Source organism: Haliotis asinina, chromosome 4 (assembly GCF_037392515.1).
Source record: "Haliotis asinina isolate JCU_RB_2024 chromosome 4, JCU_Hal_asi_v2, whole genome shotgun sequence".
NCBI classification, from domain to species: Eukaryota; Metazoa; Mollusca; class Gastropoda; order Lepetellida; family Haliotidae; genus Haliotis; species Haliotis asinina.
In genome coordinates this window covers 46,321,267-46,338,532 of record NC_090283.1, presented here as the reverse complement: position 1 = coordinate 46,338,532, position 17,266 = coordinate 46,321,267, and the positions used below count along the sequence as shown (strand labels likewise).

General features: G+C 39.6%; 1 protein-coding gene across 1 annotated transcript in view; it reads right to left on the bottom strand.

The window, feature by feature from the left end:
- Positions 1–17,266, bottom strand: part of LOC137281594 (uncharacterized) — a 94,636-nt gene that overhangs the window by 52,800 nt on the left and 24,570 nt on the right. The window contains exons 2-4 of the mRNA XM_067812928.1: positions 15,586–16,643; positions 15,331–15,389; positions 14,722–14,826 (exon numbers count right to left, since the gene is read on the bottom strand). Of these exons, the coding sequence (XP_067669029.1) occupies positions 14,722–14,826; positions 15,331–15,389; positions 15,586–16,642 (1,221 nt within the window). The 5' untranslated portion in view covers position 16,643. The remainder of the gene's footprint in view (positions 1–14,721; positions 14,827–15,330; positions 15,390–15,585; positions 16,644–17,266) is intronic.

Sequence of the window (17,266 nt, the reverse complement as noted above, 5' to 3'; positions counted from 1 at the left end):
AACATAAATACAGCAATTATAAATCCTTATTTACAGATGGGTCCAAGGACGGTGGCGCAGTTGCTTGTGCTACTGTCATTGGACCCAGAACAATATCTTCTAGATTACCAGACAATAGTTCTATTTTTACGGCAGAAGCTAACGCCATATTAACAGCTCTTAAATATATTCAAAGACACCCTAAACGTAAGCAGTATATGATATATTCCGACTCTCTTTCTTGTCTTCAGGCTATTAAAAATATTTCTTGTAAACATCCGCTTCTAATTGAAATTATTGAATTGTATAATACTCTTGCTACTGGCCAATACGACATCGTCTTTTGTTGGTTACCTAGTCACGTAGGCATTTCTGGTAACACAATGGCCGATCTTGCTGCTAAGGCAGCACTCAACAAATCTGTGACACCACTTCTTATTCCATACTCTGATTGTAAAGCTATAATAAGATCTTATATCCGTGATCTGATGCAGAAGAAGTGGGACACCCAGGTAGGTATCAATAAATTACATGAAATAAAACCTTATATCGGTTATACTTACTTGGGTTGTCAGTCCAGATTTGAAGAGGTCATTATGCGACGATGTCGCATTGGCCATACGAGGTATATTATAGTATCTATAATAGTATCTATTAAAAGGTGAAGATCCTCCGTTTTGTATCCCTTGTGATGAAAGAATGAAAGCATGTCCTGCTTGACTGTGTTGAATATTCCATCACAAGGGATAAATATTTTTATTCAAAAACTTTGAAGGATCTTTTTAATAAAGTTAGTTCTCATTTAATTATTGCATTTTTAAAAGAATTAGATTTGCTAAATGAATTGTAAATATATAAATATTTTATGCTTGGAATTTCAAATTAGGAACTTAGAGTGTTAGTGGCTGTATCCTCGAGGGGGGTTAAAGCACTGTAAAATTATGTCCTCCTGAGAGGGTACGTAAGTCCCAAAACATTTGAAGTCAAATTTGATCTTCCTGTTTTTTAGTCGTAGTATTTCTGTCATTTTAATTTGTGGCTAATCTTGCATACAATCACCAGCAGCTGAGAGGATGGTGTAAATCCAGCTAGGGACCATGCAGGTAGCAGAAGTACTGTAAGTCCCCATGGCCCCTAGTATGGTGATCTACTTTCAGTTGTTGGTGATCTATATAGCCTGTTTTTATATTGTGTTGTCTGAATAGGGATATTAGTTTTAACTTTTCACGCTAGTTTTATTTCTCATTGTGATATTCTAGTTGTTTTACTGTCCTTCGTCGACAGGTTTTTATCATGTGCATAGATTCCATTTTTAAGAATGCTCTCGTCACAATATGGCTGCAATACTGCCGATGTGACGTTAAATATCAACTCACTCACTCACTCACTTGCCAGAATCCTGTTTAGAGACACTTTTAAACATCTTCGATACTATTTGGACATCTGGTGAATTTCCTTCTTGATGGCGTGAGGCTATAATTGTTCCAATTCCTAAACCCGGACGTGATCATACCGATCCTTCAAATTATCGACCAATTTCACTCACTAACTTTGTTTCCAAGACCATGGAACGCATGATCAATAATCGATTAGTTTGGCACTTGGAGGTATCCAAGGCATTGCTGGCGAAGTAAAGGACATTTGAAGATTACGTTCTGGTGCGCTGTGGATTGAGTGTGGCAGAAAGCAACAGTCAACCAACCTTTTGAATATCGACACTTTTGTTGGTACTCCGGTTACTGTCACGGCCCACAAAACACTCAACACAAGTAAGGGAATAGTGCGAGATCGTGATCGATTGCTGGCAGACATGTCTGACCTAGATATCGTTTCCGAGATGAGAGATCAGGGTGTACTATATGTCAAACGCTTCTCAACCCGTAAAAACAACACAACCATAAAAACCAACACATGTCTGTTTTCCTTCTCATCGCCTACTGCTCCAAAGTCACTTAAGGCAGGGTAATGTAATCTCAATGTTGATACATACATTCCAAATCCGTTGAGGTGCTTCAAGTGCCAAAAATTCGGTCATGGTGTAAACACGTGCACATTGTCTGTTGCGTGTGCTCATTGTAGTGAAAAAACACACACAACAGAAGATTGTGACAGCCATGTTAAAAAGTGCACAAACTGCGCAGGGGATCACCCATCTTTCTCTAAAGAATGTCCTGTGTGGAAACAACAAATGGCCATTAACAGAATAAAGTTTACACAAAACATCAGTTTTGCAGATGCAAAGAAAATGGTCCAGAGCTCAGTACAAACGGAAGGCTTTGCTTCCGTTGCCAGACCAAACCCAGACGCAACATCCACAATAATGAAATTATTTTAACTCCCCAATAAATCCCCCCAAAAGATAGGTTATCAGAATAACATTATTCAGTGGAATTGCAGAGGACTAAGGACTAATTTTAATGAATTGCAGCTTTTAATCCAGGATTTTACACCGTCAGCAATGTGTCTACAGGAAACATATTTAAAACACACTGATACTCTTGATCTCCGTCATTTCAATGCTTACCATTATTTTTCACCTCCAGGTGATAGGGCAAGTGGAGGATCATCAATCTTGGTACGGCAAAATGTTATACATAGTTCAATAGCGCTTAAAACAAATCTCCAAGCTGTAGCTGTGCGACTTACATTACAAGTTGCATTTACGCTTTGTTCATTGTATATTCCACCTTCATCCACTGTCCAGTTAACTGATCTACAAGCTCTTTACAATGAACTTCCTAAACCCTGTATAATCATGGGCGATTTCAATGGCCATAACCCACTCTGGGGTGGTACTACTGCGAACACCAAAGGTAAATTACTTGAGGATTTTCTTTCAAATAATGATCTCTGTATTTACAATGACGGGTCACATACATATTTACATCCTGGCACAGGGACATATTCAGCTCTTGATTTATCAGTTACTGACTCTAATCTCTTAAATGAATTTGAATGGTCGGTTCACGATGACTTGTGTGGGAGCGACCATTTCCCTACAATACTAAAACCTGTGAGCACCTCTGATGTACCTCCATCATCACGATGGAATTTTAAAAAGGCCAACTGGGCTCTATATGAATCTCTCTGTACTGGTAAACTTAATCCCGAACGTGTTATTACTGCTCCTGATGCTATTAAATGTTTTTCTGATGTACTCATTGACATTGCTGATGGGTGTATCCCAAAGTCTTCTGCAGTTCCACATATTCGAAAACCATGGTTCAACGATGAAGGCAAACAGGCTAGAAAGGCAAGGAAAAAAGCAGAACATTATTTCCGTCGCCACCCTATGGTGCATAATTTAAACAGATTTAAAATTTTAAATGCTAAAGCACGGCATACCTTTAAACAGAATAAACGCCAATCGTGGAAAAATTATGTATCTAAAATAAATTCTCGGACACCAATGTCCAAGGTATGGAACATGGTCCAGAAAATTAACGGTAAAGGTACTAAATCTACTGTCCATCGTCTTAAACATGGAGATCAATTGCTTACTGATAAATCAGATATTGCTAATAAACTGGGTGAAACCCTTGCTAAACACTCTTCCTCTTCAAATTATGTACCTAAATTTCAGCAATATCAAAAACAACAAGAAAAGAAAACTATTAATTTCAATTCTGATAATGGGGAAGATTATAATGAAACGTTTTCTATTCATGAACTCCATACTGCTCTTGATCAAGCTCATGACACTGCTACAGGAGCTGATAACATACATTATCAACTCCTGAAGCACTTACCAGAATCCTGCCTAGAAACGCTTCTCAATATTTTTGATGATATTTGGACATCGGGTAACTTTCCTCCGTCATGGCGTGACGCCATAGTAGTACCAATACCTAAACCTGGACGTGATCATACGGATCCGTCCAATTATCGACCTATTTCACTAACTAGCTGTGTGTGCAAGACCATGGAACCCATGATAAATAATCGACTTCGACCAAGGACTTCTTCTCCTTGGCAGTTGGTTAGGCCCCAAGTGGACCTAACACTGACCACATTTAAAAAATCAGAAACTAATGAATTACAGCATAAACAAGAATATAATGAATTGAAACATAAATATAGCAGTTATAAATCCTTATTTACAGATGGGTCCAAGGACGGTGGCGCAGTAGCTTGTGCCACTGTCATTGGATCCAGAACAATATCTTCTAGATTACCAGACAACAGTTCTATTTTTACCGCTGAGGCTAACGCCATATTAACAGCTCTTAAATATATTCAAAGACGCCATAAACATAAACAATATATAATCTATTCCGACTCTCTTTCTTGCCTTCAGGCGATTAAAATTTTTTCTTGTAAACATCCACTTTTAACTGAAATTATTGAATTATATACACCTGGAAATTAATCAAGCAACACCCCAATTTTTTCTATTGGAGCAACTTTGAAGTGTTCTGACAATCAAAATATGCCGGGTTGATATAGTTTGACACTTTTTTATTCAACAGACGATCTCTGACAAACAACTTAAAGGGAAAAAGTATCAAGACTTTGCTTTATTGCAACGAAATCCAAATTCTTAAAACTGTCTTAAATTCATGAAAAAATGGACACAATTTACTATTCATCCACAGACGTTGTTGTCAGGTGTATTAACACAAATGTCACATGGAAAGAAAGAACAGTCATCTGAGAGTCTGCACACCGACTTTCATCAATATCTAGTGTGTCCTCCCTGCGCACGCACCACCGATTCCAGACGCCTCCTCATTCCTTGGATGAGTCTCCGGATCTGATTCTGGGGGATCCTGTTCCACTCCTCATGCAGGGCAGCCGTCAATTCGTTGAGATTATGGACTGGTGGGTCTCTCTGCCTCACACGACGGCCAATAAAGTCCCACAAATGTTCAATGGGGTTGAGGTCAGGGCTCATGGCAGGCCATGGAATTCTGTCAATTGCATTTTGCCGCAAAAAATCATTTACAGCATGCGCCCTGTGAGGTCTAGCATTGTCGTCCATAAATATGGGTCTCGTTGCCAGAGGATGGTTCTCAAAATGAGGTACCACAGCCCTGTCAAGAACCTCCTGTTGGTAACGAACACCGTTAAGGTTGCCACGGATGGTAATGATATCCAACTTGCAGTTCATGGAAATGCACCCCCATACCATAACGGAACCTCCCCCAAAGGCCACAGTCTCCTGGATGTTCCGTGGAGCCATTGCTGTGTTCCTCTGCCTCCAGACCCGAGTACGACCGTCCACCATGTGCAGCAAGAACCGGCTCTCATCTGAGAAATGGACCTTCCTCCAAGAGGCAATGTTCCAGTGCAAACGGTCATTACACCAGGCCAGTCGGGCTGCCTTATGGGCTGGAGACAGTCTGGGTCGCTTGATTGGCCTCCTTGCCCGGTATCCTGCAGCTTTCAGACGATTCCGAACAGTCCTGTTCGAGATGGGTCTACCTGGAAGCCACTCCTGTCTCAACCGAGAGCTCGAGTCGAAGGACCTGCGCCGTACAAGTCTCAGTAAAGCTCTGTCCTCCCGGACTGTGGTCTTCCTGGGTCTTCCTGGTCTAGGCAGGTCTTTAACTTCATTAGTGGCCCGGTATTTTTTCAAAAGTTTTGAAATTATGGAATGATGTCGTCCGATTTGAGTCCCGATTTGTCTTAGAGACATACCAGCATTCCTCATGCCGATTATTTGCCAACGAGTGGCCTCTGATAATTTCCTACGTGCCATGACATTGAAATGAATGAAAAACCGAATGCAATCGACAACCTGCGCTTGTAAACACCCCAGGGAAAAAGTGCATTTTTCGAAAGTTCAGGTTAAAGCAATGCACGTGCGCTGTGCAAGCTTCACGCGCGTCATATCAACCCATGAAAAGCTCATGCTGTATGTCAATACATCAAAATTGAATAATCAATCATCAAAATTACTTCGTTAAACTTTGTTAAGTTTTTATGTGTCTTTGAATTTGGTGTTGCTTAATTAATTTCCATATGTATATAATGATCTTGCTACTGGCCAGTACGACATCGTCTTTTGTTGGTTACCCAGTCACGTAGGTATTTCTGGGAATGTGATGGCTGATCTTGCTGCCAAGGCAGCACTCAACAAATCTGTGACACCACTTCTTCTTCCATATTCAGATTACAAAGCTTGCATTAGAACGTATATCCGTGATCTGATGCAGAAGAAGTGGGACACTCAAGTAGGTATCAATAAATTACATGAAATAAAACCGTATATTGGCTACACCTACTTGGGTTGTCAGTCCAGATTTGAGGAGGTCATTATGCGACGATGTCGCATTGGCCATACGAGGTATACTCACGAGTATCTATTAAAAGGTGAAGATCCTCCGTTTTGTATCCCTTGTGATGAAAGAATCACAGTCAAGCATGTCCTGCTTGACTGTGTTGAATATTTCATCACAAGGGATAAATATTTTAATTCACGAACTTTGAAGGATCTGTTTAATTCTGTTAGCTCTCATTTAATTATTGCATTTTTAAAAGAATTAGATTTGCTAAATGAATTGTAAATAGAAAAATATTTTATGCTTGGAAGTTTGAATTAGTAACTTAGAGTGTTAGTGGCTGTATCCTCGAGGGGGGTTAAAGCACTGTAAAATTATGTCCTCCTGAGAGGGTACGTAAGTCCCAAAACATTTGAAGTCAAATTTGATCTTCCATTTTGTCTTAGCCGTAGAATATGTGTCATTTTAATTTGTGGCTAATCTTGCATACTTCCACTGTTTTTAATCGTAGTATATGTGTATTTTTAAATTTTGGCTAGATGGGACTAAATTGCTAACGGCTGAGGGGATGATGTAAATCCAGCTAGGGACCATGCAGGTAGCAGAAGTACTGTAAGTCCCCATGGCCCCTAGTATGGTGATCTACCTTCAGTTGTTGGTGATCTATATAGCCTGTTTTTATATTGTGTTGTCTGAATAGGAATATTAGTTTTAACTTTTCACGCTAGTTTTATTTCTTATTGTGATATTCTAGTTGTTTTACTGTCCTTCGTTGACAGGTTTTTATGATATACATAGATTCCCTTTTAAGAATGCTCTCGTCACGATATGGCTGCAATACTGCCGATGTGACGTTAAATGTTAACTCACTCACTGGAAACCAATAATCTTATACCTGATATACAATGTGGTTTTCGTAAAAACAGAGGTACCACTGATCATTTAGTACGTTTAGAATCTTTTGTCAAAAATGCCATCATTAATAAACAACATGCAGTGTCGATCTTTTTCGATCTGGAAAAAGCATACGATACGACGTGGAAATATGGCATTTAAGAGAATTACATGATCTTGGATTAAGGGGCCGTTTGCTTCAATTTATATCAAACTTTTTAAACGAAAGACAATTTCAAGTCCGAGTGGGTTCAACCTTGTCGGACAATTATAATCAGGATCAGGGTGTCCCACAAGGCAGTATTTTGTCTGTCACACTGTTTAGTATTAAGATCAACAGTTTATCCAAGGTTTTAAATGATTTAGTAGATGGATCACTTTTCGTGGATGATTTTAATATTTCTTGTCGTGGTAAGAATATGCACACCATTGAACGACAACTACAGTTATGTTTAAACAAAATAAACAAATGGTGTCTCGAAAAAGGTTTTAAATTTTCTGAGTCAAAAACTAATTGTCTACACTTCTGTAGAAAATATAAGCCACATAAGGACCCAGAACTGTTTCTAAATGGCACTCCCATCAAAGTGGTCAAGGAGGCCAAGTTCTTGCGTATAATTTTTTACTCCCATTTAACCTTTCTTCTGCATATTAAATATTTAAAAAATAAATGCGTGAAGGCGCTGGATATAATAAAAGTTGTTTCCAACTCAAAATGGGGAGGGGACCAAGCTACCCTCCTTCACCTCTACAGATCACTGGTCCGTTCAAAGCTTGATTATGGCTCCATTGTATATAGTGGAGTCTGCAAAAGCGTCTTGATTCTGTCCATCACCAAGGTTTAAGACTTTGTCTAGGGCTTTTTCGAACTTCACCTGTTGAAAGCCTTTACGTTGAGGCCGATGAACCATCTCTTGAGCAGCGCCGTATAAAATTAGCTTAACAATACACTACTAAATTATACTCTAATGAATCTAACCCTGCCTATAACTGTGTTTTCAATCCCCTTTATGAGGATTCATACAACAAGACATCTTCCCTTGTCCCGCCTCTAGGACATAGACTTAAACCATTTCTTTCTTCGGCCGGCATTAAGCTGGAGAACATAGCTCCCTCTCCCGTCTTCTTTCGTCTCCTCCTTGGCAGTTGGTCAGGCCTCAAGTGGACCTAACACTGACCACATTTAAAAAATCAGAAACTAATGAATTACAATACAAACAAGAATATAATCAATTGAAACATAAATATAGCAATTATAAATCCTTATTTACAGATGGGTCCAAGAACGGTGGCGCAGTGGCCTGTGCCACTGTCATTGGATCCCGAACAATATCTTCTAGATTACCAAACAACAATACTAACGGCTCTTAAATATATTCAAAGACACCCTAAACATAAACAATATATAATCTTTTCAGACTCTCGTTCTTGTGTTCAGGCTGTTCAAAATATTTCTTGTAAACATTCACTTTTAATAGAAATTATTGAATTGTATAACACTCTTGCTACTGGCCAATACGACATCGTCTTCTGTTGGTTACCAAGCCACGTGGGCATTTCCGGTAAAGCAATGGCCGATTTTGCTGCCAAGGCAGCACTCAACAAATCTGTAACACCACTTTTTATTCCATACAGTGATTATAAAGCTAACATTAGATCTTATATCCGTGATCTGATGCAAAAGAAGTGGGACACCCAAGTGGGTATAAATAAATTACATGAAATAAAACCGTACATTGGTTACACCTACTTGGGCTGTCAGTCCAGATTTGAAGAGGTCATTATGCGACGATGTCGTATTGGTCACACCAGATATACGCATAAATACCTTTTGAAAGGTGAGGATCCTCCATTTTGCATCCTTTGTGATGAGAGAACCACGGTCAAGCATATCCTGCTTGATTGTGTTGAATTCCCCATCATAAGGGATAAATATTTCAATGTAAAAAGAATGAAGGACCTTTTTAACAGGGTTCTCATTTAATTCTTGGATTTTTAAAAGAAATTGATCTCATCATTGAATTTTGATTATTATGTTCTGTAGATAGTTTTATTTTAATTGATGGTAGTTTAGATTTGTAACTTGAATTGTTAGTGGCTGTACCTTCAAAGGGGATTGAAGTACCGTAAAATTATTGTCCTCCTGAGAGGGTACGTCAGTCCCAAAACATTTCATGTACGTATAGACTTCCACTGTTTTTAATCGTAGTATATGTGTATTTTTAAATTTTGGCTAGATGGGACTAAATTGCTAACGGCTGAGGGGATGATGTAAATCCAGCTAGGGTCCATGCAGGTAGCAAAAGTACTGTAAGTCCCCATGGCCCCTAGTATGGTGATCTACCTTCAGTTGTTGGCAATCTATAGCCTGATTTTATGTTGTGTTGTCAGAATAGTGATATTAGTTTTAACTCTCCGCGCTAGTTTTAATTCACATTGTGATATTCTAGTTGTTTTACTGTCCTTCGCCGACGGATGTTATAATATACATACAGTCCTTTCCTTTGTTAAATGTTCTCGTCAGAATATGGCTGAGACATTGCCGATGTGAAGTTAAATATTAACTCACTCACTCACTGACACTCTTTGACTCATCTAATAGGATTCCAGCTTGCATATGTCGGCAGTTGACGATGTCAGTGAGGAGACGCGTGTATCCCCTGACTTATTATGTGACTATTCAAACATGTACTCTTTGAATGAACTGTGTAGGTTTTAATTTGGCAACGTTGTCTTTTTCTACACAAACTGTGGCAAATGCAAGACCAGCGTTGCAATATTGAGTGAGTGAATTAATATTTAACGTCACATCGGCAATGTTGCAGCCATGCTGTAACCAAAACAATTAATAATATAAATAATAGAGAATGGTAAAACAACTAGACTATCACAGCCAAATATTTAAAACTGGTATTTAAATCTAAAACAATTTATCTGTAGAGGACGATGCAGTATGAAAACGGGCTATAGACCGCCAAAAACTGAAGGTAGATCACCATACCAGGGGACTTACAGAAACTTTGCTACCTGCATGGACCCTAGTTGGCTATACACCATCCCTTCAGCCAGTACCTTTGCTACCTGCATGGATCCTATTTGACTATACACCATCCATTCAGCCGCTGGCGATGGTACGAACGTTTAGCCAAATTGTAGAAGAACAAATATACTACGTTTAAAATCTGGTACGCAAACATTAAACTGTGAAAGTTTTGGGACTTACGTACACTCTTAGGAGGACAATAAATTTTACGATACTTTAACCCCCTTTGAGGATAGCGGCACAAGCCACTGCGCCACCGCCCTTGGACCAATCTTTAAATAAGGATATATAATTGCTATATTTATGTATTAATTGATTATATTCTTGTTTATATTGTAATTCATTAGTGTCTGATTTTTTTAATGACGTTAATGTTAGGTCAACTTGTGGCCTAACCAACTGCAAAAGAGGAGAAGAAAGAAGACGGGGAGGAGATATACTTTGAAGCTCAATGCCGGCCGAAGAAATAAATGGTTTGATTCTGTACCCCAGAACCGGGGCAAGAGAAGACGTATTGTTGTACAAATCCTCATAAAGAGGATTAAAATCACAGACTGGAAATAGGATAAGTAGGAAAACATCCAAGACACAGTCACAGACCATGATGGTGAATTGAGTCAAGTAGTTTCAGGCTGCTTTTGCAGGCTCCACCATATACGATGAAACCATAATCAAGTTTGGAACGGATTAGTGCTCTGTATAATTGAAGGATAGTTTTCTGATCCCCTCCCCACTTCGCTACAGAATTCGCAACAACATTCAGTAAGTCTAGGGTCTTTAGGCATTTATTTCTCAAATGCTTTAAGTGCGGTGAAAAGGTTAAGTGGTGATAAAAAATTACACCTAGGAATTTAGCTTCCTTTACAGCTTGTATAGGTGTGCCATCTAAAACTAACTCTGGGTCTCTGTGAGGTTTGTATTTACCACGACATGAAATTTTAAAATCATCCACAAAAGACATTCTTCAATGGAATCATTTAAAACCTTAGACAGACTATCAATTTTAATGCTGAACAATGGGGCAGATAAAATACTGCCTTGTGGGACACCCTGATCCTGATAATGATCAGACAGGGTGGATCCCACTAGGACTTGCTTGTCAGTTAAAAACTCGGATATGGACTTAGGCAAACGGCCTTGTAATCCAAAATCATGTAAATCTTGCCAAACAAATGCCATATTTCCATGTAGTATCGTATGCCTTTTCAAGGTAAAAAAAAAATAGACACTGCATGTTGGTTATTGATAATTGCATTTTTCACAAATGACTCTAATCGAACTAAATGGTCAATGGTACTGCGAATTTTCCGAAATCCACATTGAATGTTAGTTATTAAATTATTAGATTCCAAGTATGATTTTAGTTATTTACCATGAGTTCCATCGTTTTGCTAACGCAGCTTGTTAATGATATAGGTCTGTAATTCGAAGGATTAGTTTTATGCTCCCGACGTGTTTTTGGTATGGGAACAACAATTGCTTCACGCCATGATGGTGGAAAGTGTCCAGATTTAATCAAATATGAATAGAAGAGTTTCCGAACATGGCTGTGGTAAGTGTTTCAGGAGCTGATCATGGATGTTATCAGAACCTTTAGCAGTATCATGGGCTCGCGCTTACCCAAGGACAGCATGGAGCTAATGAACAGAAAATAATTCGTTGTAATCATTGTGCGAATTGAAATTAATGGTCTTTTCCTGTTGTCTTTGATATTTATATTTTTTTTAAATTGGGGTACAAAATTTGAAGAGGAAGAATGTTTCGCCAAAGTTTCACCAAGTTTGTTAGAAATAATAATAATTTGTCATCGTCTTTAAGATGGTGAATGCTAGATTTAGAACCCTTACCTTTGATGTTCTGGATCATGTTCCATACCTTAGTCATTGGCGTACGTGAATTGATTATCGATACATACATTTTACCAAGATTGGCGTTTGCGTTTACGCTTTAGCATTTAAGATTTTAAATTTGTTGAAATTATGCACCATAGGATGGTGACAGAAATAATTCTCCTCCCTTTTATTTGCCTTCCTAACTTGCTTGCAGTAGTTGTTGAAGCATGGTTTATGGAATCACAGAGACTTCAGAACACACTCATTGGCTATAGTGGTTTGTTCATCGGAAAAGCACTTAACAGGATCAGGAACACCAATAAAATGTTCAGGTTGAAGTTTTTCTCTACATAGTGTTTCGTATAAAGACCAGTTTGCCTTTGTATAATTCCATCGTGATGATGCAGGAACATCAGGAGGGTATACAGGTAGGAAATGGGAAATGATCACTACCACAGAGGTCTTCTGAACTGATCATTCAAATTCATTAAGCAGAGTTGGGGCTGTAAGTGACAAATCAAGTGAAGAGAATGTGCCAGTACCAGGATGTAAATATGTTTTAGAAGTATCATTCAAAATACAAAAAAAAATACTCATCGGCGGACAAAAATGTTTCTAAAATCTTCCCCCTACTGCTGGTGTGCATACTTCCCTATACAGGATTATGTGCGTTTAGATCGCCCATTATAATGCAAGGCTTTGGGTGCTGGTCAAGTGAGCACCAAGTGAAAGCAATGTGCATAGTGATACGGACAGCCACAGATTGAAGAGGTGTATTGAGAGAAACAGGGGAGTGAATTATGCCTTGTTTTACCAGTATTGAATTACCCGTGTGGCCTTAGCCCCCGTAGGTGAAAGGGAAAGAAACGAATCATATTGTCTGATTTTCAGTTGATCTGTACTTTATATATTTCTTTCCTGCAAGCAAAAATACCGATGGTTTCAGATCTTGTGATAATAACTGTAAATCAATGAAATTGTTCCAAAGTCCTCTGCAGGTCCACTGGATTACTCGCTGAAAACCCTTCATGTTTTTTAACAGGTCAACGAGATGATCGCCTACTCCCTTGAGTAGAGACTAGAGGGCTGACCTCCATGTCCAAGGTTCAAATCGATTTTGAACCGAAGCAGGGGCTGAGGGAGAAGAATGCACTTCCAAGTTTTGTATGGCCCTATCCTTTCTTCTCATTTGCTTCTTTTCTGTTTTCGACAATTGCACGGTAGTTTGTCTTGTAACACTTTCTGATGCTGAGTGTTGTGTCAGTTGGACATCTGTTTGTGTTTTGAATACTGTTGTGTCCTTTTCAGAAGTTGACACATTACACCACAGTTGACACGTCTGAATGATTCATTTGTACATTCGGAACCCTCATGAGTGCCACCACAACGGTAGCAAACAGAACTCTTTGCATGACAAAAGATAGCACCATGCCCAGATCTTTGGCATCTGAGTGGATTAGGCACGTATACGTCCACTGCACTGTTGAAATAACCAGCTTTAATAGAGTGAGTGAGTGAGTTTAGTTTTACGCCGCACTCAGCAATATTACAGCTATATGGCGGCGGTCTGTAAATAATCGAGTCTGGACCAGACAATCCAGTGATCAACAAGATGAGCATCGATCTGCGCAATTGGGAACCGATGACATGTGTCAACCAAGTCAGCGAGCCTGACCACCCGATCCCGTTAGTCGCCTCTTACGACAAGCTGAGTCGCCTTTTATGGCAAGCATGGGTTGCTGAAGGCCAGCTTTGATAGACTTTGGAATGGTCGGACAGTTAAATGTAAACATGTAGGTATAAATGTAGGTATTTGTTTGTATCATATTGTTGTCTTTCTTTTTGGTGAACCACTTCACAGATGTAACACCTTGAGTTCCCAGTTCAGCTACAATTTCCTCCTCACTCATAAACGAATGACAATTTGCCCGATCTCGAACTATTCCTCTACTTGAGTTCAATGTTCTGTACACCGACACAACAATCTGTGTATTAACAAACTGCTTAAGACCGAGCTGATTGACAGGTTGCTGCCTCCGAGCACATTCAACTAACAATGAACCATTTCGAAGGCAGGTGACATTTTTCACTTCTCCAGATACCTTCAATACCCTTGGAGACAGAGTTTCAGAAGCAACAACGATAAACCTAGGCCAAGAATCAGCTTATTCAGTCGATATTTCATCATCAGAAGCAACATGTTTGTTAGCTTTTGAAGAACCAGACTGAATGTGGAGGGACATGCTGGGATAAATACATTCGACAACTCTGCTCCCCACCCGTCATCGAGTGGTCAACAAATACAATGTTACAGTGGAAATGAGCCCGTACCACCAGGGTTACAGGGATGTTAGACTCCAGTAAATATAGACATGAATAGCTATGATATCCTGAAGAACATATGCCAGGCTGGTTCTGCCCATGACACATTTCTCAAGAAACATAGTATCAGGGGTCAGTATCACCAGATTGGCATTACCCAGCACCAACCACGAGGAGGTGGCTCGCCACGGGTGAAAGCATTGCAGTAAATATTCAATCAAATTATGAGGAAATATTTCAGTTTGTAATGTAACTATCAGAGGTCTCAACATACGTTTGATTTAAGTGACAACATTCCTATGCCCGGGTAGTTCATATATTTAATAACAGTGCGTTAAAATAATGGTAGATGCTGACATATCAAAATATGTGAAACGTGCAGAAAAAAGGAAATTAAGCTATATGATAATTAGGTGAAAGGACTTACTAATTTCAAGTTTTCAATTCGGGAATTTAGCTTGTCTGTAAGCTTTATGAGGCTTTCAATGTGTTTCTCGTCTGAATCGATTTTCGTCTTTAGTTCTTCCATGTCCTGCAACACATGATATTACATATTGCATATTTTGTTCATTTAATTTTATCACCTAAAATATGTAAAAAGAACCCCGAAACGTCCGATGGGATGAATGATATTAGGCATGACCGTTAAGAAGCATTGCTTCATCACGTCTACAGTGCAATAGACTTTGTTTGCCTGTTATCTAATGCCCAAATCGGCATTATTGCAGTGCGCTGTAAATAATGACTCTTGAATATCCTCGCAATCAAACATATTTCATCTGTCTGGAGGCGGTCAGTAAGTAATCGTGTGTTGATCAGTCAATATAAGCACATGTGTGATATTATGGCGTGTATCCACCGATTTAGTGAGCGTGACCACTCGATCCCGTTAGTAGCCCCTTACGATAAGCATGGATTGCTGAAGACCAATTCTAACCCCGATCTTCACGGGTCTGATCATTGATCTATGCAAAGGTCAGCAGGCCTGAGCAAGTTTTAAGCATGAGAATGATGTACAGCACCTTCCTTCACTTACCATTTTGTGTTTAGTTTCCACATCTACCATAAAATCATCATCAGTCTGAGAAGCCCTGTCTGAAACAGCACAAAAACAGGATTTAGATGGACAGACAATGGAACGTTGTTTCTGTGTATGTTACATGTTCAAGAACAGAAGTCAACAGACTGGATTTCCAATGATTGATTCATGACAAAAGACGAAAAGTCGCGACATTCTGCAAGATAAAACACATAACATTAAGAAACTTTGGACAAGAAATAATTCAATTACCAGCAATCATGTCCGATTTTCCGTCCATATCCATTGTCACAATGGCACCAAATCCTGATACATATGCTTTCAGGTTTGACAAGCTGTTGGTGTTGAAGACAGCTGTGGGTACTACATATGTCTGAGTCATAGCACTGTCCAGGCAGGTCTGAGTCATCTCTCCAGCATATCTCTCCACGCCCAGGATGTCTGACTTTGAGGCAAAGTGTAGGACATTGTTGATGTAGTCTAAAACCCTTGTGCAGGTCTTCTTGTCTTCTTCACAGGCGGTCAAAATAGCATTTTGTGTTGCCTTTGTCTCATTTGTATGATTTTCCAGATCTATAAGAAGTTCCTTTTGTCTTTGATCAAGTTGAGATCTCAAAGATTGGAAAACGTGACTAATATTTTCTTTCAAAGAAACGTGTGTTTTGTCAGTGGATTCAATTCCTCGGGTTATGGTGTGCATGTATGCCTGATAGCGAGTCTGTAACGTAGTTAGTTCATTCTTATGATATTCCAGTTGTTTTGTTACACTATCAGCAGCCACATCAACTTCCTCGACTTCGTGGTCAGCATGATCTTCAATTCTGCATCTCGCACAGATTAATTTCTTGCAGCTTTTATCAAATAGATAAAGGGGGTCGTATTTATGGATGCTGCAAAATTTAGGAATGTTTGAGGCGGTTGGTTTCATGTCAGCGAAGTTTTGGACGACATGACTTCTGGTAAGCTTAACGTTGTTGTGTGTATTCTGGCAGTACTCACAGAGGGCCTCTTCACAATTCTGACACCAGCAAACAGCCTGGTTGCCGTCGTCTTCATTTGTACAGAGAAGCTCTGTGGGGCGATGTTTTATTGTGAGATGGAATATTTCCTTCTGTCTCACAGCATCCTTCTGGAGGGCTGTGTCTGTGAGGTTGACCTCCCTGTGGCATATGGAGCATGATATCACACCGCCAGCTTCAGATGTCACACACATCTCACACACAGTGTGTAGACAGGGCAGTAGGTAGGGGGCGGGTCCCTTCAGGGTAAACTGCTGCTGGCAGAGAGAACACTTGGGGAAGTCGTCCATTCTGGAAGACAAAAAGCATACAATGAAACGTTGTTGATAAATGTTGTGATCCGTATAGATGTTTGTCAAGTCACCTATATTTGCACATAGCTGAACGATTCCACAAGTCCAGTGCATTGTAACCATTACGCAACCATTTCCATATTCATGTGTGTCTTGAGATACAATGCACTACACTTAAATAAAGTTAGGATTCCACTATGTTCCCGGCATCAATGGCCGTTTCTCCGACGTTTTCCTACAAGGTCACGTTCTGTTAAATCCTGTTTAGTCTTCTCACTGTCTATCTGTGATTGTCCGTTCTGATATACCGTCACGTTTTGATTGGTTTCCTCGCGTTTCTGGCGTTTCGATCAAGGTTTTTCCAGCTGATGAAACTCGGATGTCAGCCAGGTTTGGAGCACGCCTGTCCCCATGGTATAAGATAAGGATTCCCAAGCAATAGAAGCCGTTGTATCACGAGAGACAATTGAAAAGATTTTGTGTTTGTATGTGTTTGTATGTTTGCTGGAGGCATATGTCGAGTGCTTATATCGGTAAGAATGCCAGCATCAGCTGCAGATAGTGAATGCCAGAGAACGCAACGTGTCGTATCTCGCCTGTAAACCGTTCCATTCCCAGATG